Source organism: Arachis ipaensis, chromosome B7, assembly GCF_059453495.1.
Source record: "Arachis ipaensis isolate K30076 ecotype BB chromosome B7, ASM5945349v1, whole genome shotgun sequence".
Lineage (NCBI taxonomy): Eukaryota > Viridiplantae > Streptophyta > Magnoliopsida > Fabales > Fabaceae > Arachis > Arachis ipaensis.
In genome coordinates this window covers 512,813-538,098 of record NC_142442.1, presented here as the reverse complement: position 1 = coordinate 538,098, position 25,286 = coordinate 512,813, and the positions used below count along the sequence as shown (strand labels likewise).

The window sequence follows — 25,286 nt, the reverse complement described above, 5'->3', positions numbered from 1 at the left end:
TGTTTGTCTAACTAAGCCTATCAAACACTATTGTTGCTTAATCCATCAATTCTCGTGGGATCGACCCTTACTCACGTAAGGTATTACTTGGTACGACCTGGTGCACTTGCCGGTTAGTAGTGTGGGTTGTAAAAACCGCATCAGGAACCGACCAAGAAATATCTGGATAGGTTCAATGATGAATGCTTGGAGATTGACGGCCTAACCGACTCGGTGGCCAGTTTATGTTTGACAAATGGGTTACTGAACGAAGATTTCAGAAAGCACCTTACCACAAAGCCCGTGTGGACGATGCAAGAAATTCAAAATGTGGCTAGGGAGTATATCAACGATGAGGAAGTTAGCCAAGTCATGGCAGCCAACAAGTGACAGCCCCCTATAACCATTCTCGTCATCCCGGTAGCGGGGAAAGGCCGAAAAAGCAGTCCAAAGACGGGGCACCAGCTAAAGCCTTCAAGCCGATCCCCCGGGTGGGGAAGTTTACTAACTACACTCCCCTGATAGCCCCGATCATCGAAGTCTACCAATAGATTGCCGACAAAGGCATCCTGTCGAAGCCCCGACAACTTAAGGATAGGACTGGAGGGAACAAAAACCTCTACTACGACTACCACAAGAGCTTTGATCACAAGTCCCAAGATTGTTTTGATTTGAAAGATGCTCTGGAGTAGGCAATCCGGGAAGGTAAGCTGGCAGAATTTTCCCACCTCATAAGGGAGCCCAGGAGGCGGGATCGTGACCGATCCGGCGACGACAGGAGCCGCGCTGTGAGGCAGAGACAGGAACCCGAGGAGGACAATGAGCGTGACCTCACTATTGTAAACATTGTAGTCGGTAGAGACAAAGTTTTGGCATGTAGGAAAGACGCCAAAGTTTTGGCTGTGTCATCATCTAGTTCCGTGCCTCCCTCCAGGAGGGTACCGTCAATATCATTCGGACCTGATGACCAATGGTTTGACGACTTGCCGGAGAACCCTCCCATGGTGATCACAGCCAGGGTGGGAACTGGCCTAGTAAAGCAAATTCTGGTAGACACTGGAGCTGATTCGAACATCATGTTCCGTAACGTGTTTGATGCTTTGGGCCTCCGTGACACCGACCTAAAGACCCACTAACACGGTGTTGTTGGGTTAGGTGATAACTTTATCAAACCTTATGGGATAGTCTCCTTGCCAATATCCATAGGAGGTGGACGAGGGAAGAGGTCAGTAAAGGCGGAGTTCGTGGTCCTAAGAGACTCCATGGCCTACAACCTCATCTTGGGAAGAAAAACTATCAATGAGTTCGGAGCAGTGATTTGTACAAAGCTATTGATGATGAAGTTTGTTGCTGATGATGGGTTAGTTGGATCCATCAGGGGAGATTTGGAAACGGCAGTCGCATGCGACAACGCCAGTTTCTCCCTAAGAAAGAAATCCAAAGAGGCATCCAGGGTCTTCCTAGCCGATCTAGACGCCAAGGTCGACGACAAGCCCATGCCAGAACCTGAAGGGGACCTCAAGAAGTTCAGGGTTGGCGATTTGGAAGAAAAGTTCACCTTCGTGAACAAAAACCTCCCTCATGACTTGAAAGAACAAGTGGTCGAGATGATCCGGGCAAATGGCGACCTGTTCACCTGGACACCAGCCGACATGCTGGGGATTGACCCCCAATTCATGTCTCACCACCTAGTTGTGAAGGCAGAAGCTAAACAAGTGGCACAAAGGAGGAGAAAAATATCCCAGGAAAAAGCTGACGAGGTCGCCAGGCAAACGGCCAGTCTACTGGAAGCGGGGTTCATCCAAGAATTGGACTACTCGACTTGGCTGGGGAACGTAGTCCTCGTCAAAAAAGCCAATGGGAAATGCAGAATGTGTGTGGATTATTCCGATCTCAATAAAGTCTGCCCCACGGATTCCTTCCCCCTCCTCAACATTGATGCCTTAGTGGACGCGGCCGCGGGGTATCGGTTTCTGAGTTTCATGGACGCATACTCTGGCTACAACCAGATAATGATGCACCGACCAGACGAGGAAAAAACGGCGTTCATAATGCCGGGGGTACGTACTGCTATAGGGTGATGCCGTTTGGACTGAAAAACACGGGAGCTACTTATCAAAGGCTGATGAATAAGGTGTTTAGTGATCTTATCGGCGAAATGGTGGAAGTATACGTAGATGACATTTTGGTGAAGACCACCCAGGCCGAAGCACTCATTAGCGATTTGGAAACCGTGTTCGCTTCTCTTCGGTGACACAGGATGAGGCTCAACCCTCTTAAATGCGTATTCGCCATGGAAGCCAGGAAGTTCTTAGGCTTCATGATAACCCAGAGAGAAGTGGAAGCCAACCTGGAGAAATGTGAAGCAATTTTGCAGATGAAGAGCCCGGGATGCGTAAAGGACGTACAGAGACTAACGGGAAGGCTCACGGCACTATCCCATTTCCTCGGTGCATCGGCCACCAGGGCTTTGCCGTTCTTCAACTTAATAAAAAAGGGATAGTGTTCGAATTGACCCCAGCGTGCGAGGAAGTCTTCAATCACTTCAAAAACATAATCTCAGCACCACCTGTCAGCAAACCCAGAAATGGAGAGGCACTATACTTGTACTTAGCAGTAATCGAGGAGGCTCTGGAAATTGTCCTGGTACGGGAAGAAGGGAAGATCCAGCAGCCGGTCTACTTTGTGAGCAAGGCACTACAAGGAGCAGAGTTGAGATACAGTAAGCTGGAGAAGCTGGTGTATGCGCTCCTGACCTCCTTCCGCAGGCTATGACAATACTTCCAAGGGCACCAAATAATCGTCAGGACGGACCAGGCGATCCGCCAGGTACTATAAAAAACCCGACCTAGCGTGCAAGATGATGACCTGGGCAATCGAACTGTCTCAGTATGATCTACAGTAGGATCCTGGACATGCAATCAAGGCCCAAGCAATGGCCGACTTTCTAGTCGAAGTGACGGGAAACCCCTCTGGGACACCAAACACTCGGTGGAAGCTCCATGTGGATGGAGCCTCCAACCAAACGTTCGGAGAAGTGGGTATAATTCTGGAGAGCCCAACCGGAGTCGTGTACGAGCAAACAATCAAATTTGAGTTCCCGGTGTCCAAAAACCAGGTGAAGTATGAGGCCTTCCTTGGCTGCCTACTCTTGGCAAGGAAGGTCGGGGCCACTAGAGCAAAAGTATGCAGTGACTCTCAGGTCGTCACATTGCAGATTAACAAAATGTATTAAGCTAGGGACTCGCTGCTTCAAAAATACTTGGAGAAGGTCAAAAAGGTAAGTGATAAGTTTGACGAGGTCACGGTACAGCACGTTCCAAGGGAGAGAAACACATGGGCTGATCTCCTATCAAAACTGGTGAGCACAAAGCCAGGAATGGGTAACCGATCTCTCATTCAAGGTTTGACGAAAGAGCCCACAGTAACATTGCATATAACCCGGGCGGATGACTCCCCCTCATGGATGGACCCGATCAGCGACTTCCTGGAAAATGGTAAACTCCCTAGTGATGAAAAGATGGCGAAGGCACTGAGAAGGGAAGCGGCTAAGTATACAATAATACAAGGCCATCTGTTTAAGAAAAGGCTCAACCAACCTTTATTGTAGTGCCTACGCCCCGACCAAACGGACTACGTGTTAAGCGAAGTCCACGAGGGGTGTTGCGGCCACCACATCGGAGGGAAAGCCTTGGCTCGAAAACTCGTCAGGGCCGGTTACTACTGGCCCTCAATGATGGCAGATTCCAAAGAGTTCGTGAAGAGATGCAGAAGATGCCAGGAGAATGCCAACTTTCATAAAGCACCGGCGGCTGAACTGAGCCTACTGATGGCCTCTCGACCATTCTCTCAATGGGGAGTTGACCTGTTAGGGCTTTTCTCGGTCAGACCTGGGCAGGTCAAGTACCTCATTGTCGCCATTGACTACTATACCAAGTGGGTGGAAGCCGAGCCATTGGCCTGCATATTCTCGGAAAATTGCCGAAAGTTCATGTGGAGACAAGTAATAGCCAGGTTTGGAATCCCAGAGGTCATCATCTTGGACAACGGGACACAGTTTGCTGACAAAAAATTCGGAGAATTTCTTGTCGGCTTAGGCATAAAGCAGAAGTTCTCGTCCGTTGAGCACCCCCAGGCCAAGTCGAGGCAGCCAACAAGGTCATCTTACAAGGCCTCAAAAAGCGACTTGACTAGAAGAAGGGAGCCTGGATAGACGAGCTAGCATCGGTCCTCTGGTCCTATCACACAATGCAGCAGTCATCTACTGGGGAGACGTCCTTCCGGCTCACTTACAGGGTGGACGCAATAATACTAGTAGAGATTGGGGAACCGAGTCCACGACTACTCTTGGGAGGAGTCAACGAAGCCGTGGAGAAGGACTTGGTAGATGAAACTAGGAAAATGGCCCACTTATCAGAGACTACGTTGAAACAAAGGATGGCCTTGCGTTACAATGCCAGAGTATTAAAAAGAGAGTTTGAGCCAAACAACCTAGTCTTGCGACGCAATGACGTGGGTCTCCCGACACCTGGGGAAAGAAAGTTGGCGGGAAATTGGGAAGGCTCATACATGATAAAGGAAGTGGTCGGCACCGGGGCCTATAAGCTGGAACGACTGGATGGCAAGGAGGTTCCCAGAACATGGAACGCGAGAAAACTAAGAAGGTTCTACTCCTAAAGGCCGAAGTACACCCGAGGGCAGGCGATGTGCCGTTTTAGTAAGCCCCGTTTCGTTTCATGTTGCATTACCTCCCATTAGTTGTTTCATTTCATGTTTATTTGCATTTCATCATGATATAATCGTGTTTAGGCTACGCTAGTTATCTCCTTTTTTCATTTCATATTTCAATATTATTCAAATTATTCAAATTACTTTACCAAGTAAAGGTAACCAATTCCATAACGACACGGCATCCTGGGATTGATCACCCCGGGAACCACTGAAGTTGTAAGCGCTACAACAAATGGCTGTTAAATAAGGCCAAGTTCCAAGCACTCAAACAAAAAAGCCACAATCTGGCTTTGTTAATTACCAACGAAACGATAAACAAGTGCAAGCAAATAGTTAATTACCAATAAAATGGTAAGCAAACACAGCCAGCAAATCCTTAAAATGGTAAACAAGCAATTTGTTATCTACCGACAAAACGGTAAAACAAGTTCGCTAAAACTACTCAAGTGTTCAAAGATCTACACAAATTACAAAAATCCAAACAAAATACAACAAGTGAGGTTACATCACTTATTCGGGATATTGACGATCTTGCCATCCTTAATGGTTTTAAAAATGCTGACAGCCGAGTTATCAAAATCGTGAGCTAACAGCTTCACTTGAGCCTTGATCGCTTCCTCGGTCACCAGGATGGCATTCTTACCTTGCTTCACGGTCTCTTTATACTTTTTCTTTAGCTCAACAGCCTCAGTCTTGGCAGCGATCACCGACGAGAGGGCCTCATCACGCTCTTTTTCGAGTTTCTTCACCTGACCTTGAGCAGCATTAAGTTGGCTTTCCAGAGTAAGCTCTCGCTCAGTGAGCCACACAACCATCTCGTCGGAGGTCTTAACCTTCTCTTCGGAAGCAGCCAACTGAGCCTGCAGTGATTTCACCTCAAGTTTGTACTTCTCATTGACGCTGACACATGATTGAAGCTTGTTTTCCATATTCCGAGCTCCCGCCAAGACGGGCTCCGCCTTCCTCGCTATAGTAGCTGCCCAGAGCAAGGTGCGGTACACCCACTTAGCTTGAGAGGCAAGATCCCCGCCAAGGAAGAAGTCCTCTGTGCCAGGTAGGAGATGGAAATCAATGAAGCTACTTGCATCAAAGTTCTTCTCCATCACTGTGAGGACCCTCTCAGGGCTGGAGGATGGTTTCCTCTTCCTCGGATTCTCGACGACGATAACCTCAGGTCCTCCACCCTCCGTCTCAACCTCTAGTCGGGGACTCAGACCAGAGCTGGTCCCAGCCACCTCTCCTTGTGTAGGCTGAGATTGGGCGTCAGCCTCGACAACAGAAGGGGGAGGCACCTCGTTAGTACGGGTGGCAGAGTCATCATCGCTACCCCCAAACAGAAATGTGTTGAATAAAGCATCAAGTTTAACCTGCTCGCCAGCCATTGATACTGAAACAACGCACCAAAGCTTGTTAGTCGGTAAAATGGTTAATAAAATAAAAAACAAAACAAAACAACAACATGAGCAAACAACCAAACGACCACATACTTATATAACTCCTAGCCACATATTGATCACCCATGAGGAGTGATAAACCACTATTTTATGATTTATCTTGTGCTCAATTGAGTGTTTTTATCAATTCTTCACCCACTTATTCATAAGATTTGCATGGTTTTATAATTCCTTCCTTATTCTATGATATATGTGAAAACATGTTTCCTATGCCTTAAAAAATTTTATTTTAATTATTCTTTATTACCATTTGATGCCGTGATCTGTGTGTTAAGTAATTTCAGGTTTCATAGGGTAGGAATGGCTTAGAAGACAGAAAGAAAACACGCAAAAATAGAAGGAACGCACAAAATGGAGTTTTGAAGAAAATGGCAGCGACGCGCACGCATGGAATTGACCCATTGAAACACAGAGAAAAAGTTAGGGAATATAATTAATTTTTTGCCACCTCATTCCTATTATATTTAACTAGTAGTGTATCCTGTCACGCATAAATAGTATATTTCTTTCATAGGCACCACTTAAATAAAGATCCTAAAAACAACTTTATCTAAAGACGCCTACGTGGCAAAACCTAAGCCATACATTCTAAAGTCACACTTTTAACTACATAACACTTAAAACCATAGCATAAAAAGTGTCACCTAATGGAAAAAAGTAAATTAGAAGATTTAAGAGAAGAAATAATTAATTTATCAAAATTAATAGATCAAAAACTAATGATTCTAAGTTCTAACTAATGTTAATTGTAATGACACCGAATTCTTAAAATCAATCCAAAATGATTTTTCTCAAAATCTTTATTTTACTATAAGTTTTATTGAAGGACTTCAAAAACCTGAAAAAACTTATACTTCACATGGAATTTCTAAAAAATGCTACCATGGAAATGATTTCCCACATCTCTATCACACTTTTAACCCACAATTAAATTCTATAGTAGATATGCTTGAAGAAATTTTAGTATTCATAAAATTTCAAAGAAATAAGGAAAAAGAGAATCCCAAAGAAGAAAACATTCAAAATATAGTCAACATAACGAAACTAAAAGTAAAACCACCATTGAAATTATGAATATCGAAGAAAAATTAGAAGAAGTTACAATGCTTTTTAAACAATTAAAAATGGCTCAAGAAAATAACATTATGGAACAAGAATTTCAAATAGAAGAAGAATTAGTAAATTCTGAAAATATAGAAAATGAAAAACATATCCTAGACTATTCAAGTGATGAAGAACCAGCAATTCCAATATAAGTGAAAAATGAAGCCGGAACATCTAAGGATAATCAATCTCAATTTAAATGGGAAACAGGTTTTGAAAATTATGCTTTTAAAAAGGGATTTATAAATAAAAATTTAAAATATACAAAAATACCATCAAAGTACGTTCCTAAAATTCAGGAAACGGAAGAAGAAAGAATGCTCGATTTAGACTGTAAAAAGAATGAAAAAGAAATTTTCGAGAACTGGTTGAACTCCTTCTTATTAGAAGCCTTTATTAATCCAAAACTTAGTGAATTATCTGGAGGAGATATCTGGAATTATATAGGGTTTCATACTAAAGGAACTGTAAGAGATTTTATGACATCAATAGAAAACCAAATAATAGATGAATTAGCAACAAAAATAATAGTTTATGATAAAATATTATAGATCATAGACAAGAAGTCTATAATAAAGAATATCAAGAAGCAAAAAATCATTTAGCTAATATTCAAATACATGATTTATGTAACGTGAAATCTTATATATGTGAATATAGAATACATTATTATAAACTAAAAGAAGAAGATAAAAACCATTATCTTAATATGTATATAACAAAACTTCTATACCCTGCTAATGAATTTATAATGGGAAGATTTATAAGAGAAATAAATAGAGGAACAATTGAAAATAATTTTGGCGGAGCAACCTCTGCAATAAGAGAGGAAATAAAAGAACGTTGTAAGCAAGAAGGAACTCAAAAAAGATTTGAAAACATAATTAGAATTTGCTGTCAGGATCATGAAGAAATACCTCAAAAATATGGTCTTAATAAAAATTTTCAAAGAAAAAGAAAATATCAATTTAGAAAAAAAATACTATCCAAATTGGAGAAAAAAGAGGTATTTTAGAAAAAGAAATAGCAATAAAAACAAAAAATAAAAAAATAACTATTGCCCAAAAAAAAAATTGTAAATGTTGGTATTGCCAGGAAGAAGGATACTATGCAAATGAATGTCCAAAAAAGAAGGATAAAAAAGATCTTACCAAACAATTAGAAATTGCTAAGTCTTGTTTCATGGAACCATTAGAAGAATCAGATGATAATTTAGACTATATTTTTGAATATGTCTCAGAAACAGACTCAGAGACTGAGTAATAATGCCACTTTTATTACTATAAAAATAACAAAAAAGTTTATAAATGCTTTCATAGATTCTGGAGCAACACAATGCTTTGCTAGTACAAATATAAAACTTGATTGGAAAAAATTAAAGAAACCATTAAGAGTTAGAATAGCTGACAAATCAATACATAAAATTGACCAAAAAGCAGAAATAGTTGAAATATTTATTCAAAATTATAGATTCATTGTTCCATCCATATATATGTTAGATTCTGGGATGGATTTTATCATAGGAAATAACTTCTTAAAGCTATATCATCCATTCATTCAAGAATTAACATATATAGTTTTAAAAGCTCCACACGATTCTTCAATAAATCAAAAATCAAAACGTATAAAGATACCAACTACTACCATAGATAAGATTTTAAAATTTAAAATATTTTCTATATTAGAAACATGTTATTTAAATATATATTTTCAGATAAATATCCCAAAAAATAATCTTGAAATAAAAGTAGAAGAACTTTTGGATGAAATTTGCGCTGAAAATCCTTTAGATATTAAAAATACAAATAAAGAATTAGTAAGCATTAAATTAAAAGATCCTACAAAAGAAATAAATGTTCCAAATAAAATTCCTTATTCCGCAAGAGATAGAGAAAAGTTCTCATTAGAATATAAAGATCTTTTAGAAAAAGGAATTATAAGATTAAGCAAAAGTCCTCGTGCGACTCCAGCCTTTTATGTCGAAAACAATAATGAAATTAAAAGGGGAAAACGAAGAATGGTAATTAATTATAAGAAAATGAATGAAGCAACTGTTGGTGATGCTCATAAACTTCCAAGAAAAGATTCTATTTTAGAAAAAATCAAAGGAGCAACTTGGTTTTCATCTCTTGATGCAAAATCAGGATATTGGCAACTTCGTTTAGACGAAGAAACAAAGAAATTAACTGCTTTTACTTGCCCAACAAAAGAATCAACAAGTGTATTGCTCTATGAATGGAATGTTTTACCATTCGGATTAAAACAAGTCCCAGGTATCTATCAAAGATTTATGGAAGAAAATATAAAAGAGTTGAATGAATTTATCTTAGTTTACATTGATGATATATTAATTTTTACAAAACAGAATAAAGAAGATCATCATCAAAAATTACTAATAGTTTTAGAAAGATGTAAAGAAAAAAGATTAGTTCTTAGCAAAAAGAAAGCAAAAATAGCAAGACAAGAAATAGAGTTTCTTGGGTTAATTTTATCCACTCAAGGAAAGCTAAAACTTCAACCAAATATTTTAGAGAAGGTAAATTTATTTCCTAATAAAATAGAAGATAGAAAATAATTACAAAGATTTTTAGGATATATAAATTATATTTCTGATCAAGGATTTTTAAAGAATATAACAGAATACACTAAAAACTTATTTCCAAAAATAAGTACTAAAAAAGAATAGAAATGGGAAGAAAAAGATAGTATGCAAATTCAAAGAGTCAAAGAATTATGTGAAAAGCTTCCGGAACTTTATATTCCAGAAGAAAATGACTACTTAATAGTAGAAACAGATGCTTCAGACATAACCTGGTCAGGATGTCTAAAAGCTAAGAAAGCTATAAAAAGTTGGGAACAAGAAAAAGAATCACTAGATTCTAAATATTCTCCAAAGGAATTACTTTGCAGGTATATTTCAGGGATTTTTACACCAACAGAGCATAGATATACTACTCATGAAAAGAAAACTCTAGCAGCAATTAAATCTCTTAAGAAATAGAAAATTGATTTACTACCCAAAGAATTTACATTAAGGACAGATTCTAGTTACCTAACAGGTTTCATTCGATACAATTTAAAAGTTGATTATAATCATGGGCGACTGGCAAGATGGCAATTATTTTTGTTACAATATCCAATAAAAATTGAATATATTAAGGGTAACAAAAATGTTATTGCAGATACATTAACAAGAGAATGGAGTTCGTTTACAACGCATTAAATCAAGAAATACAAAAATATCAGCAAGAACTTGAAGAATGCAAGCATTGTCAGCAAATAAGGACACAGATCCAATCCCTCAAGAAGGCCATTAAAACAATAAAATCAACACAACAAGCAAAACCATCAGAGTTCAGCCAGCTAAGCATGGTGGACAAATCAGGTGAAGAAAAAATTTCAGAAAATAAAACAATTGCTGAAATTATTAAAAAATCCACACAAGATAAAAAATATTATGTAATTTATAATGGCCCCATGAAAGGAGTATATGATGCCTGGGAAAAAGCAGCACCATTCACACATCAATCAAAGATAATTCACAAAGGAGGATTTTTAACACTGGCAGAGGCAAAGGAATCCTTCAGGGAATATGAAGCTCTTCATCCAGAACAAACCCTAAAAAGAGCAGATAAAGCTCCAATTCAAACCCAGAGAACATGAATAATAAGAAGCATTCCTACAAGGGCTGAAATCAAGGAAAAGAAAAGGGTCTGTAGATCAAATCTCAGAGAAACCCTTAATATAGTCCTGAATTGGACTGAAGAAAAAAGGGCAAGTTTGGGATACTATCCTATTGCCAAAGAACAGCTAACAAAGCTGGTTATTTTTCCAGAAGCTTCCCCATCTAACACTTATCAATTTTTTCAGTATGGATTAATTGATACAATTTTAATTTTTAATGATTTAAAAATTATTAGTGAGTTTCCTGCAGGATTTGTTGATGCAGTAAAGAGATTTAAAAATATGATTGACAATGTAAATCCAAGGGATATATCCCTAAAATTTACAAATAGTCAACCTATTTTTAATGAAGAAGAAGAATGCTTAGTTCCAGCACACCAAGTAGTATTTATGTCTGTCTTCCCACGAAACTTTCAACCAATTGATCAAATTCAATATTTACCAATCTACAGTCATGAAGGAATACTAGCCAGCACATTAGCAAGGGTCTTTGAAAGAACTCAAAAAATAACAAGGGAATCTCACACAAGAATTAATTATAAAAGCAGAAATACTCTGCTTGTGTCCAGTAAAAGAAATGAAATTGAAGAAAGAGAGATGAGACTCTTGGTAGAATTTGAATCTGCATTCTACAATTTATTCGGGCTCTTAGAAAAGCTCCCTGAAGGGATAAAAAGGAATCTCTGCTATTTGATAAAAGACAGAGAAGACCACAAGTGCCAGCTATGTGTCTCAGAAATATCTGAAGAAAGCAATAATGAAATGAAATCCACCCACATGATAAAAGAAGAGGACAGCACATCCACCCACATGATAAAAGAAGAGGACAGTACATCCACCCATATGATAAAAGAAGAGGACAGTGCATCTGAAGCATCCCTCAACATTATTGTATAATGACGTAAGCGCTTAGGTCATAGAGCACCAACAATGTAGCTGGTGCAAAAACAATGACATAAGCAATGACGTCATAAGAAGGGTAAGGATGGGAATTGTCCATCAAACCCAACCATTATAAATAGAGTGCTTAGGCAAATGTAAAAGCATCAGAAAACAGAAAGCAGAAGGCTAAGAGTACTCATATGCTAGGAGAGCAAGGAGGAAGCTGCCAAGGCGATTCTGTAGTCTGACAAAAGAATTTTCTTAGGAAAAAATAATTTTAAACTCCCCTCTGGAGTTAATATTTACAATCTCTCCTCTGGAGATAAAAACACCTTATATAAAATATACTAAATAAAGGAAGTTTTTCTCCAGAAAAGGTACGTCTTTGTTCTAATCTCTTAGTTATGAATTATTTAGAAAGCTTAGAATTAACGGAAGAATCTGATTATTATAGATTAACTGCTTTATTAGATAATGAAAAACAGGCTATTCTAAAAACAGAACTAAATCTCAAATCAAATGAAAATTTTAATAAACAAAATCTGTTAAAAGAAGTTTTTAGTAGAAAAAATATAATATATTATGGAAAAATTCAACTTGAAGCCCCTGTAAAAATAAAATCTGCTAATGGAGAACTTGAAATAGTTTTGATAAATGATGAAGAATTAAGTAAACAAATTGAGAAAATTAAGAATCAACTGAAAAGATCTAAAATTGGATGGATCCATATTAGTACCATACAAATTTTAATCAAATCTACATATATGAAAGGAATTAATTCACCAATAAGTTTAGCAATCTGTGACAAAAGAATTACTGATGACTCAATAGATCAAATAATTGGGATTGTTCATAGAAATTTGGCAAATGTAAATGTTAAATTTAATGCCCATCTTGGAAATGCTATACCTTTATCAACTGAAAATCTTGGTAGATCTATAAGTTTAGCTTATAAATTCCATAGAAAAAGTTTAATGGAACAAGATGATGAACCATTTTCAATTACATATGCAATAAATTATGCTTTAACAAATAGCCATCATAGTATAATATTTAAAAATAGAGAAAGAATTTATGTTGATGAATTATTTCAAAAAATCGTAAAAACAGAAATACCAAAATATAAAGCTATTGAAAATCCAGTTCTATTATTAAAAGAACCATCAAAAAGATCGGTTTCATCAAATTTTCAAATAAGAGAATCTAAAATCAATAGTCCCTTAAGTTTATCTAAATTAAAAATTAAAGAAGAAGACTCTGAAATAAAAGAACTAACAAAAAAGGTTGAAAAATTAAATAAAACTCTAAATATTAAATTATGACAATAAATAAGGAAGAAATATATGTAACTTATCAAGATAAGAAACAAGAGCTCTTTGAAAGAGAGAATCGTTTGAATTATTTGCAGTTTTCTGAAATAAATCAAAGAGCATTTAAGGCTCTAAAAATAATCTATAACAAGCTGAAAAAAGAAGTTGAAGAGCTAGAAAAATTAATAGAATCTCTAGAAAATAGTCACGAATCGATGATAGAATTTGCAGAAATTCTAAAATAAATAATGCTAAACAAAACTATTTTTAGAATAAGATTACCTAATTTATGAAGCATAAAAAGACTAAGAAACCAGAAAATAAAATAAAAAGGATAAGAACGAAAAAATTAAAAAATAAAATAAAGGAGTATAAAAAAGAATTAAATAATCTTCAGGTCAAAATTGATGATCTTATAATAAAAAAGATAGAAATAAGAATAAATATAAACAAGTTGGAACTAAATTTAGGAAATTTATAAATGTCTGAAAAATCATATTACGATTTAAAGGAATTAAAGCTGTTGAAAGAAAAGATGGAAAATGAAATTGAAAAATTAGGAAGATATTTAGAAGTAAGAGAAAGTGTAGAAATAAAAGAAGTCTTTGAGGATTTAAGAAATTATATAAAAGAAAAAGACAAACAGATAAAAGATTTTACATATAATAATTCATGTAAAAAAGAATATTATAATTATGATAGAAATTAGAACAGAATTAAAAAATTATAAATATGAAATTAGAATTATAAATATACATCAAGGACTAGTAATAAATAATCATATAACAAATACAAGAGAAATTGTAGAAATAGTCAATACTTTAGATTATGAAGTTGCAAATTATTTTTATCAAAATCCTTTGAATAGGGCACCACCAAGACAAATTATAAACTTATTCGAAGCAAAATATGAAGAGTTAGTAGAAATTTCAAAAGAAGAATTAAAAGAAAAGTCGAATTTGAAAAATTGGTATCAAAGCCAAGTTAACGATTAAAGGTAACACTTTCTCTTTAAACAACACTTTTAACAATACGCTTTTAAATCAATAACAACCATAAAATAAAAAACATCTTTACAAAAAGATGAAATTGACAACTTCATCGTAGTATCTCCTACTTTCATTGTATGTAAAATATTAAAATTATAGTATATTAATAATTAAAAAAAGTTGAAGTAGCAAATATTTAAAAAGAGGAAAATTATGATTCCAACAATATAATAATGGATGGAATAAAGGTTAAGAGGCACATGCATATCGGATGGGTGTGATATATATGCGGGGACATGGATATTGTTCTACAAATAGGGCGTTGCTTAGAAGTAGTTGGTATAGACTAAGGAGAAAGAAAAAGAAAAATGTAATACTCACTTAAAATGCCATTTTAGGATACTTTGATTATCAACAATATTTCTTTTATTCAATTGGCAATTTTACTATGGTGGTACAGGATGATTAGCAGAGCATATAAAAGTTGGACTGCCTCGAAACATGTTTCATTTTGTCAGGTTTATCTATTCTTTATTGGCTTCTTGACAAAAATCATATCATAATTTTTTTTTTCATACCACATAGAAGAAGTGACAAAAAATTTGTTGTCTAAACTTTTTCGATGCTTCAGCAGTCAATTTTTGGTTGGATATTATTTTTTAATTTATCAAATGTATTTATTAATAGTTATTTTTCTACTTTTTATCCTTTATCACTTTATAACTTTATATTGATAAATCATATAATCTTATATAATAAATATTTTTTTAATTTCATAAAAAAATTGTATTTTAACTAGCATTAAAAGTGATTTGTACTAGAATAATAGTTATTCATGACTTACGCACAAAATTAAGGCGAATAGTAATATATTATAACGATAATTTAATAATATAAATATGTATGTTTTATTTTTTATTTTTTTATCAATCACTTTAAGAATAAAAGATATTTATTCTTTAAATTAATTTTCGAACAAAATTTTTAATCAAATTTGTATTTCAAAAATTTTAAATTAATCACATTAGTTTTTTAATCCTAATTAATGGCTAACATGACAAATTTATAAAATTAGATGAAATTAACACAAAATTAAAAGATTTTAATTCCTCAAAATCTCTCTAATTTGGGACTGATTTGATTTAATTGGATAAATTTATCAACTTGACAACAATTAGAATTGCTAAGTGTGTCTTGTGATCAATATGATATTATTTAATATGCCGTATTAGCAAATTTTGAAACCATAAGCAATAAAAATAACAAGAATTAATGTGATTAACTTAAAATTTTTGAAAAACGAATTTAATTAAAACATCTTTAGAAAACCAATTTGAACAATGAATAATTTTTTAAAGACGAATTTGACTATTTACAAAGTAATGCATATATTAAAAACTAAGTAAATAAAATCGAACCCATTATTTTCTACAAGGTCTACTAGGCTATCACCAACTAGTCTAGACTTTGGAGATAAGTGTTTTTTATCTTTTAGCAACAATAGGGGGATTAAATTGAGCCTGAGCCAAAATAGTGTAATGTCTGCCTCCTATACTTCAAACCTATCAAACGACTCGCCTGAGCTCTCCGGTTACCAGAGCATATTTACGGTGCTGGGATAAGATTGGTGCTACTTGAACTGCACTTAGAATTGATGCCATGTCCTTGTTAGGGTGTTCCTGTTGTTGTATAGATTCAAGCAGAATTGTCTGCAAGATTTGCAGGGGATCCCCGTGGCTCACAACCAAAATGGCACAACTGCAGGATATGGCAAGAAAACGTAAAAGCTGATAGAATACGGAGGAGGACAACACATATATATACAATTCTCGAGAAGAAAAGTACTAATTTGTAACTGTCCAATTAGATCACAATTAAGAAAGTGTATTGGCATTTCAAAGTGTGTCTTAAGTCTTTTGGCAGCAACTAGGGAATATGCTCAGGGATCCAATAGATTTGTTGTTGAACTTATATTATATGCGCTACAAAATTCATGAATAGTGTAAGACTTCCTAATGAAGATTAAGATAGGAGTCATTACCCTTCATATTCTGACTCCATAATTGTCACCGCTCTTGTAAGTCTACAGGCAACATCCTTGACACTTTCTCCTCCTTCTGGCCCAACAAGTGGATCCTTTTCATCCATTTCCCAAATCTCTGCATACTATTGATGATGGAAACAAGTAATCAATGAGTTGCTTTGGCGCACCAGAATATCTAAACGGACCAAAATAGCGCTCACGGAGATCTTCCACCACCTGCATAGTAAAATGGACTTCAAGTGTCAACTGATAAATCAAAACAGATGGACGTGAAAGAGAATAAAAGAAAGATTATAACTGAGGGCTAAAAACATTATGAAGCAGGCAATGAAATTAAACAGCCTTCCCCGCATAAATTGGACCTGAGTGGCTAACCTTGCACTGGGGGCCTTCAAAAGGAAGATTGAGCGCAGCTGCAACAACTTGAGCCGTGTGTTTTGTTCTTGAAAATGGAGAATAGCAAATGCGTACATTGGCAAGTGGTATATTATTTGCTTCCAGCTCCTGTCCACATGAATTAGACTTAGACTAGTTGTAATTTAATGCATATGGGGTAGTGTGGAATTTTCGAAATAGAATCGGATCAAATAATAAAGCAATGATAAAAATGAAATTGAATGGCAGGGTACTACTGCAGACCTACCAACCTGTTGGAAAAGTTTTGCAGCAACGTGTGCTTGTTCAATTCCCTCGGTAGCCAATTGGAATTCAGGGCGCGTACCGTTTTCTTGCGATGAGAAGAATCATTCTAACTAACAACTTAACCACTACTCGTGCCATAAAACTATATTAATCCATTTATTGGTCGTAAATACACAAATTTTCTCCAAAAAAATTATGTCCGGTTAAATTTTACTCAATCTGATCAGATCTTACTGAATATGGTTAGCTAATTAGCTTGTCTGTTCAACCAAACCTGTCAACCATTTATTTTTTAATTTTATTTTTTTTTATTTATCCTTTTGGCATTTATAAGCTCTTAATTGAAGTAAATTGTTTTTAAACTATAAAATTTAGGTATACAATAAAATCAGGCTATTTTTTTAGTGATAGAGAATGAGTTGTACTCAACTATAGATTAATAGTGTGTTTCTTATCAATATAGAGATTTTTTTTTTAAATTCTAAATTGTAAATCTAAATTCTAAAGCTTAGATTTGGCTAGCATGAAAAGATCGAATGTCCAATTTGTAACAAAATGAATTTAATTTTGGAAAAAATAAAATTGAGTCTTCGATTTGTGAAAAAAATTATAAGTAGATTTTGTGAAAAAAAAATTATAAAATTTAAAAAACTTAAATTGGAGAGTTCGATTCGTGGTTTTCTAAATCTAACCTTTCGATTTATTTATAATCATCTTCTATGTCTAAAAATAACACACTCAATTTATAAAAATTAAAAAACAATAAAATCAACTATTGAATAGCTTTTCTCACCACTAGATATTAAACGTATCAGAAGCAGTATTGTTACACACATTTGATAGTATTGTTACACACATTTGACTATGGGTTACACCTAATTTTGAATAATCGCCAGGCAAAGGCGAGTTTGTACATATGCCCTCTGATCAGTAAAAATACTCACATATTTTGTTATAACCTTCAAATGTATCGTCTAGTGTCTTTAGTTTTCCCCTTGATAATGCACGCACTGCAACAAATAAGACGGAAACTAAAGAATTTGGAAAAAAAAGAAAGAAAAAAGATCATTGAGTACCTCTCTTAAATGGAGATCACGTTCCTTCTTGCTTTCGAATAGGTTTCCACAGCAGCAAGAAAATTTACAGTCCTCGTGCTTCTTTCGAGCGTGCCTCTTCAATTCGTTTGGATGATTAAAAATCGCTCCACCCTTGCAATGAACGCACATAAAGCGCTCTTGCAAGGGCCTTGAGCTGGCTTCTTGAACAAAAACACACTAATATAGAATATTAAAGAAGAGTCATTGAAATTTTATAGAGGTAAATGAGGTAAAAATTAAAGAACTGTACCTGATTCTGATGAAATTTAAGGTTTTTGTTATTTTTGAATCCGTTTCCACACAGTTCGCAAACAACAACACATTTTTTGTGCTTCAGCTTTGAATGGGAAACCAATTTGATTTTACTTGCAAAAGACTCTTCACAGTTAGTGCAGGGATACATTGTTTCTTCTTCCATATGTTCTTCAATTTGAAAGAGTTGAAAAGAAACAGATTAAATTGGAGGCACAGATCAACATTTCACAACTGAGAAAAGTTTTCAGAAAGTTACCGATTGCAATTCGGATTCGGATGGTGCAGTGATTAAAGCCGATCGTACCAAAAGCTATGAAGAGAGATGGAAGGAGAAGAAAAAATGACGTTTGAAATTCGAAGAAGTGAAGAAAAGCATGTTGAGTTTGTTACTCTGGGTTTTATACTCTAACGAATTCTGCTTAGCTGGCATATCACTAACAACACATCGATAAAATTGGCGTTAGTGCAACTCTTTCTCACACTTTAAAATTGGCGGTTTCTTCTTAAGGTGATTTCTATGGTGGCTTTTCTCTTATGGTGACTATGGTGACTAAATTAAATCAACCAATGCAATGTTGGCATGTGGCATATTTAGCACAAATGGAAGGCAGGCTTTGACATGGTTGACCATGATAAATTAGCTAATAAAAAAAAGTGAAAAAAGGTAAAATTTTTGAATATTAATTAAGAGTAATAAACAAATAATAAATCATCCCAGAAAAATGTAATAAATTGAAAAATACAAAAAATAGAAAGATTGGTTCAGAAGGTTCCACAACATTCAAAAATCATCAAAGGTAGGCTGAAAAGCCTTCCATATTTCTCCACCGCGAAAGTCACGGTTTTCTCAACTTGTTTCTCGTCTCTAATAAGCTAATGAAACTTGCAACTGAGTTCATTTTGAACATCCGCTGCATTTACAAATGCACCGTTTTCCACAAATACCCTCACTGCTTTTTTTTTTTTGTCATGGCCTTCATGAAGACATGCCTAAATGAAAATCTGGACCTGATGAGAACACGCCCCTTCTTCCTCATCAATCCGCCGAAGACGCTGATGAGCTGCCGCTGTTCTTTCAGACACTTCTAACTGCCACTTCTTCCAGTGGCTCCAAGTCCCAACATACGGTGCTTCGAGTTTCAGTAAAAGAGCATACGCATTCATTTTCTGCTGGTACGGTGCTCCACCATGATGATGCTTCTTATCCAATAGAACATCAAGACTTTTATTTAAAAAAGAAACAAAAATTATTTTTCGGATGTAAAATTACATAAATACCTTCCCAGCAAACTTACTAAAGTTACTGTATTTATCTTTAATTGCATATTCCTCAGCGACGTCGTTTCGCTCATTCCTAGAGAATTCTTTGGGCCAGATGTTATGATGTTATTGGTGGGTCAAAACATGGCCACCGTTAGTCACCGGTATCCAGGCACCAGAGAACTCACCTTCTTATATCATTTCTTTTCTTCTTTTCCCCCCCTCATGCATTAGTCTGTTCGCGTTTTTTTATGTTTTGGTTAACTCTTGCCATTTATTTCATTTTAAATGTAACTAATATCTTTTTTTTTTCTTTCTTATAAAAAAAAAATACCACTGTAAGTCTTCGTTTTTTCTTTTTCCTTTTTGTTTTGTTTTAAAAAAATATAGTTAACTAGGGACGATAATCAAACCATCAGATGTGTAAGACATTTTTGCGCTACTATTTTTACTTTTATGTGCCTTTTAAAAATTAAAAGATTTATTGGTTTATTTAAATACTTTATAATGTTATTGTTATTGATTTGCTTCTGATTTGGATATCAGCTGTTTTGTTAAGTAATTAGCGTGTTTAGTTTCTGTGAAGTGGGTTGGGCAACACCAATCTCACAAGATGTCACAGCTACCATAATCTTCAATAAGATGCACTTCTGCATTTTTCGCGCTCCAATGGCATTCTTTGATTCCACTCCAAGCAGCCGAATTCTTAATAGAGTATGTCATGCTCATCTACAAATCCATTCAGTTTTTCCTATTTTGTGATATAGTTAGCTTCAATTTCGACAGCTATGCAATAGAACGCGTTTGACATTTTCTGTTTCTGACTGGTCTGGTCTGTTCTGTTCTCATGTAGGCTTCTACTGATCAAAGTTCAGTGGACACTGAGGTTCCTTATCAGTTTGCTTCATTTGTTTTTCCACTGATACAACTTGTGGGAATTATAGCAGTGATGTCTCAAGCTGCATGGCAAGTTTTTATTGTCTTTATACCTGTGATTGCAATCAGCATTTGGTATCAGGTATTAATTAGACCTTAATGATAATAACAATAAAGAGACACATTATGTACCAAGAATTGAATCTTTTATATTATTCTTCTTTTTTGAATCATAACATATTTGGCTCATACTTCTTTTATATTATTAGTTTCATATTCTTTTCCTGAAATCTAGACTGCTGATCAAAGCTTCTGATGGTTGATGTACCAGAAATTGTTTCAGAAAAGTTCTGAAGGATTGGTGCTTTGCATACTCTAACTAAGCGCGATAGCTCTCGAGCTGGTGGTAAGTAATATTGCTGCAACATTATAAGGTTGTAATGTTCTAGTTAAATATGATCCTATGATATCATGAAATATAGTCTAGTTTTTGGAAATTAGTTCAACTAATACCTGATACCAAATGCTGATTGCTATCACAGGTATAAAAACAATAAAAACTTGCCATGCAGATTGAGACATCACTGCTATAACTCCCAAAAGTTGGATCAAGAGAAAGGCAAATGAAGCAGCTAGATAAGGAATGTTTGTGTCTACTGCACTTTGATCAGTAGAAACCTGCATTAGAACAGAACAGCAAGAAACAAGAAGTGTCAAAGCCTCAAAGGCATTGTATTGCATAGTTTCTGCAAACAACAAAATAGATGAAGACGACATACTCTATTTAGAATTCGGCCACTTGGAGTGGAATCAAAGAATGACATTGGTGCGCGAAAGATGCAGAAGTGCATCTTATTGCAGATTATGGTAGCTGTCTTATATACAGCAGTGGCAAGAAGTGTTGTCCTTGCAAGAATGCAGAAAGAACTTCCAATGGCCAAAGCAACATAGACAGCTATAAGAGTTGTTTCCAAAACAGGTGGCTCCACATCTTCTGAGATTGGTGTTGCCCAAGCCATCCAATAGTTGCTACCAATTTGGAGAACTTGGAAGAGAATATGAGCCAATAGCATGAAAGGAACAAGAGCACCTCCATATGCCATAGTGATAAATTGCCAATACACTGAAAATCCAACTCTACCTCTCTCTCTTTCTTCTTCTTGAACAAGTTGGCCTTTTGCCTCATCACCTTTGTTATCAATTTTACCATTTTGCTCATCTTTCTTTTCCTCTTCTTTCTCTCCACCCCGAGAAACAGGAACATCTAAATCTTGTTCCAAGGTACTTATTTCATTGGATACTATTCCTTCATCTATTGAATCAAGTGTAGACAAAGCTTTTTTATGTGCACCAACAAGTTCCATAAAATCAGTTCCATTGTTAAGAAGATCAGCATACTTTCCACAATGAGTAATCTTCCCATCTTTCATCACCTATACCAACAAGGCATAATAACATCATCTTATTAATTTTTTTTTTAATTGATGGCAATTAACTATGATAAATACTCACCAATATAAGGTCAGCAGCAGCTAAGAACTCAACTTCATGAGTAACATAAATTACTGTCTTTGATCTTAAAAGGCCTAGTAAACATTCCTGTCATACACAAAAGACATTGAAAATGTTAACTATTTAGCATTATACAAGTTCTGGATATGAGTCTAATAAGACTAATTATAATAAAAAGGCTCTGTTTTGTTCTGTTTTTGCTTCGGCATTTAACCTTATCCTATGTCTCTTTAATTACTTCTATTGGTATAGAAGTGGTTGGTCAGAAGAAGAGCTCGTGACTCTTTTGGATTTGGCACTCAAAGCTCTTGCTTGGGGTGTTGTTGGTGTTTGCTTACAAAAAGCTTTCTTCTTCTTCTTCAGTTCAGGTGATAGAAGATTTCCATTACTCTTTAGAACTTGGTGTGTCTTCTACCTGTTTGTTTTTTGTTATTGTTTTGTAGTAGACATTGTTCTTGTGTATGAAAAACATGTGGCTTTACCTGCTCAGTACTTAGTTTCTGATGTAGTTTCAGCTTGTGTGGGTTTATTCTTCTGTTACTTTGTGTGTTTTGTGAGGAATGAGTGTGAATTTAGCACTCTTGAGGAGACTCTATTGAATGGTGATGCCCATGTTAGTGATAATAAGAAAGGGGCTGAAACTGTTACCCCTTATTCAAATGCTGGAATTTTCAGCATTCTTACATTCTCTTGGGTTGGTCCTGATGAGTTTGGAAACTCTTATTTAATTTTGATGATGAACAAACATTATTAAAATATTTAAATACAAAATTATTAATTTGATCTTAACTCATATTTGCTTAATTAATAATTTTGTTGTGCAGATTTTATGTTGGGCCGAAAAATGAATTTTTGGTTTAAGCCCAACAATCAGCCTTGATGCATGGTTTATAATAAATGGCTGAATTTTTATTGATGGCCAAGCTCAATGTTGTTACAACCAAGCCCATGGTTAATTTTCTCATGCTTGATCCGAAACAAAATTCATCAGGAAAACAAATGTTATCTAATTGGGCCAGATTTAACTTCAATGCTACAAACCCAAATCCTATTAGTGACGAATGGTTCCAAACTTGGTCCGAAACCAAGATAAAATGAAAGCAAAATGCTTCCAACGGATCCAAGCTCTTAACCATGTGATGGATTTCAAAATCTATTACATCGGAATCAACATCCTACGTAGTACGCGTCAACATCATGGGACACGGTGGTTGTGGAGGGTGGGCATGGGGAAGGGAGTAGAGTGTGTTAGGATAAGCGATGGAGTGGAGAGGGATGAGGATGAGGCAAGGAGATGAGGGGCAGCGTAGGTGGTGGTGGAAGAGGGAGTCAAGGGCAGGAGGTGGTTGGGGTTGGAGGTGGCTGATATGTGGAAGGATTAGGGCTCATAATGTGAAAGATTGGGGACTTGGGAGAAACGACATCATTTTGGGGGTGGGAGGACTAATATGTCCTGTTTTAAAAAATTACACGTTTTGGTGTGAGAGGACTAATATGTCCTGTTTTGAAAAGCTACATGCCACGTGTGCTTCCGTAATGGCCAGGTCAGTGCCACGGGAGCCACGTCAACATTTTCCGTTAAGTCTAACGGAGTCACTTCAATGGAAGGGTCAATTTGTCCGCGTTTTGGAAGGGTCAGAGACATGAATATATTTTCCAATCCTTAAGGACGAAAATGTCCGCGAAAAAAAAAGTCAGGAACCTATTTGTCCTTTACTCTTATTTTAATTTTTTGTTAAAAATATATAACTATTTCTTTTAGAACTTGTAAAATATTTGTAACTTACTTATTCAACTTATATTTGACTATGTTAGGCTTGCTATAGGATTATTTTCTTGAGCGCCGATCATGACTCTTTTTAGGCCGTGACACTAAAATTTTGTCAAGTAAACAATACTGCTGACATAGCATTAATAGGAGAAGAAAAATGTCTTAAAATTAAAAGTAATGTGGATAAACTTATGTATCTATTTTTATATATTAAAAATAGATTATCTCGTAAATTCTAACCCATCCATGACGCTATTTTCATATGTAGTTTCCAATTCCATTCATTGCATGCATGGACCTCTCGATGGTGCTTCTTTTGTCTTGGACGTCTTTTATATTAATTTCCACATAACATTTTTGTATTATATATTGACTTAGATTTCAGCTTATATAATTAGGTGTGCGGATGGTTATTCTAATATTAAGATTTAGATGGGTAATTTGAAAGTGTAGTGTATTTTAATTTGATTAGTGATTGTTCATATTGTTTAAAAAAATTATTGATTACCCATTATAATAACCCCGTCTTAATTTGTTCTTTTGGCCTTGGAAGAAGCACAGCAAACAAACATATAACTATTAACGTGAATTCATGGACAAAACGCTTGGTCAGTCAACCTAACTGAGGTTATCCACAAAATGTCTTGTATATATTATGGAAAATAAAAATTTTTCCCACAGAGAATTATTTTTAAATGGAAAATAAAAATTTTTCCCACAGAGAATTATTTTTAAATGAAAAATAAACACACATTTTCATTAACTAATTTTATAACAAAACTAGGTTTAGCAGTAAGTCAAGCCAATTTATAAACGAGTTTGAGATCGACTTATTAACCGTTCCATAAGTTAAATTCATGATTAAAGTATAACAGAAATTGATGGTAAAAATGCATCAAGATAAGTTCATATTTTCATTTCATGATTAAAGTATAACAGAAATGCTCATTCAAACTTATGAAAAGAACTTGCATTATTATATTGTTAACATGAAATCTTATATCATGGATTGCTTGGGGAATGGGGAAGACTTGGGATTGCGTTGTTGAAGGGCTGGGGAAAAAATGTTCATTTTGAAATAGTCTTTGGCATATATTGTTGATTATGACGAAGCTATGATGTATATATAAAGAAATGTTTGTCTATTATATTGAGTTAATATAATGACTGATAGAAATAGCCATATACATAACCACGTCAAAAATCTGCTAAAGAAGTAAAATATTGTACATATAAATGTTAAATACCATGCAACACACATCTCCTTGAAATAAACTTGACCAAGTTCCTTCCGGATAAAAGTTTAACTTTAGGTCTACTATTTCAATTATTATATGAAGCTAATCAATGGTTTAAGCAATAATGGTTTCTAAAATTTGATGATTGGAGTAAATATAAAATACCATTATGGCTTTATCCAAGGCCGGCCATGATAGAACAACATTTAATTGTACTGTAGGTTTAATTAATAGTACTCTAATTTGACAAGCACATATATACATCTGAGTATGACGTTAGAAGAAAACTTAGAATATGATTTGGTCTTTGGTATTGATAGATTGGGATATAGTATGAATATTTTTTGGTAGGTGTAGCTTTTATAGAAATTAGGCATATGGTTGTAATTCCAATTTGGGCATAAATACATGGATCATGATTCATTGATTCTTAGCAAAACCATCAAGCAATAATTAAT

At 35.2% G+C, this 25,286-nt stretch overlaps 5 protein-coding genes and 1 long non-coding RNA gene across 11 annotated transcripts; 3 read left to right on the top strand and 3 right to left on the bottom strand.

Annotated features, from left to right (window-relative positions):
- Window positions 1-2,370: 2,370 nt before the first annotated feature.
- Window positions 2,371-2,754, top strand: LOC148550113 (uncharacterized). Its single transcript, XM_088493369.1, has one exon. It carries the CDS (start codon window positions 2,371-2,373, stop codon window positions 2,752-2,754), a length of 384 nt encoding a protein of 127 aa, XP_088349495.1.
- Window positions 2,755-4,227: 1,473 nt separating this feature from the next.
- Window positions 4,228-4,656, top strand: LOC148550112 (uncharacterized). Its single transcript, XM_088493368.1, has one exon. The coding sequence runs from the start codon at window positions 4,228-4,230 to the stop codon at window positions 4,654-4,656; it is 429 nt and encodes a 142-aa protein (XP_088349494.1).
- A 560-nt stretch (window positions 4,657-5,216) lies between these two features.
- LOC148550111 (uncharacterized) lies at window positions 5,217-6,092 on the bottom strand. Its single transcript, XM_088493367.1, has one exon. The coding sequence runs from the start codon at window positions 6,090-6,092 to the stop codon at window positions 5,217-5,219; it is 876 nt and encodes a 291-aa protein (XP_088349493.1).
- A 9,467-nt stretch (window positions 6,093-15,559) lies between these two features.
- LOC107606408 (uncharacterized) lies at window positions 15,560-16,894 on the bottom strand. The gene is made up of 4 exons (XR_015892355.1): window positions 16,825-16,894; window positions 16,553-16,681; window positions 16,175-16,393; window positions 15,560-15,891 (listed from the first exon to the last, which is right to left on the bottom strand). It is a non-coding gene; the product is annotated as an uncharacterized LOC107606408 (long non-coding RNA).
- Window positions 16,895-18,937: 2,043 nt separating this feature from the next.
- On the top strand, window positions 18,938-21,485 carry LOC148550110 (ABC transporter C family member 3-like). Of its 6 annotated transcripts, none has more exons than XM_088492708.1 (5): window positions 18,938-19,344; window positions 20,054-20,145; window positions 20,285-20,449; window positions 20,639-20,713; window positions 20,850-21,485. In XM_088492708.1, the coding sequence occupies exons 2-4, from the start codon at window positions 20,074-20,076 to the stop codon at window positions 20,684-20,686; spliced, it is 285 nt and encodes a 94-aa protein (XP_088348834.1). In that variant the 5' UTR covers window positions 18,938-19,344; window positions 20,054-20,073; the 3' UTR covers window positions 20,687-20,713; window positions 20,850-21,485. The 6 variants fall into 6 exon arrangements, with proteins under 6 accessions (XP_088348834.1, XP_088348835.1, XP_088348833.1 ...); XM_088492707.1 differs by having other exon boundaries at window positions 18,940-19,344; window positions 20,007-20,145; XM_088492706.1 differs by having other exon boundaries at window positions 18,940-19,344; window positions 19,978-20,145.
- On the bottom strand, window positions 20,687-23,464 carry LOC107606407 (ABC transporter C family member 3-like). The gene is made up of 5 exons (XM_088493366.1): window positions 23,336-23,464; window positions 21,820-21,906; window positions 21,087-21,740; window positions 20,828-20,985; window positions 20,687-20,726 (listed from the first exon to the last, which is right to left on the bottom strand). The coding sequence occupies exons 1-5, from the start codon at window positions 23,462-23,464 to the stop codon at window positions 20,687-20,689; spliced, it is 1,068 nt and encodes a 355-aa protein (XP_088349492.1).
- Window positions 23,465-25,286: the final 1,822 nt, after the last annotated feature.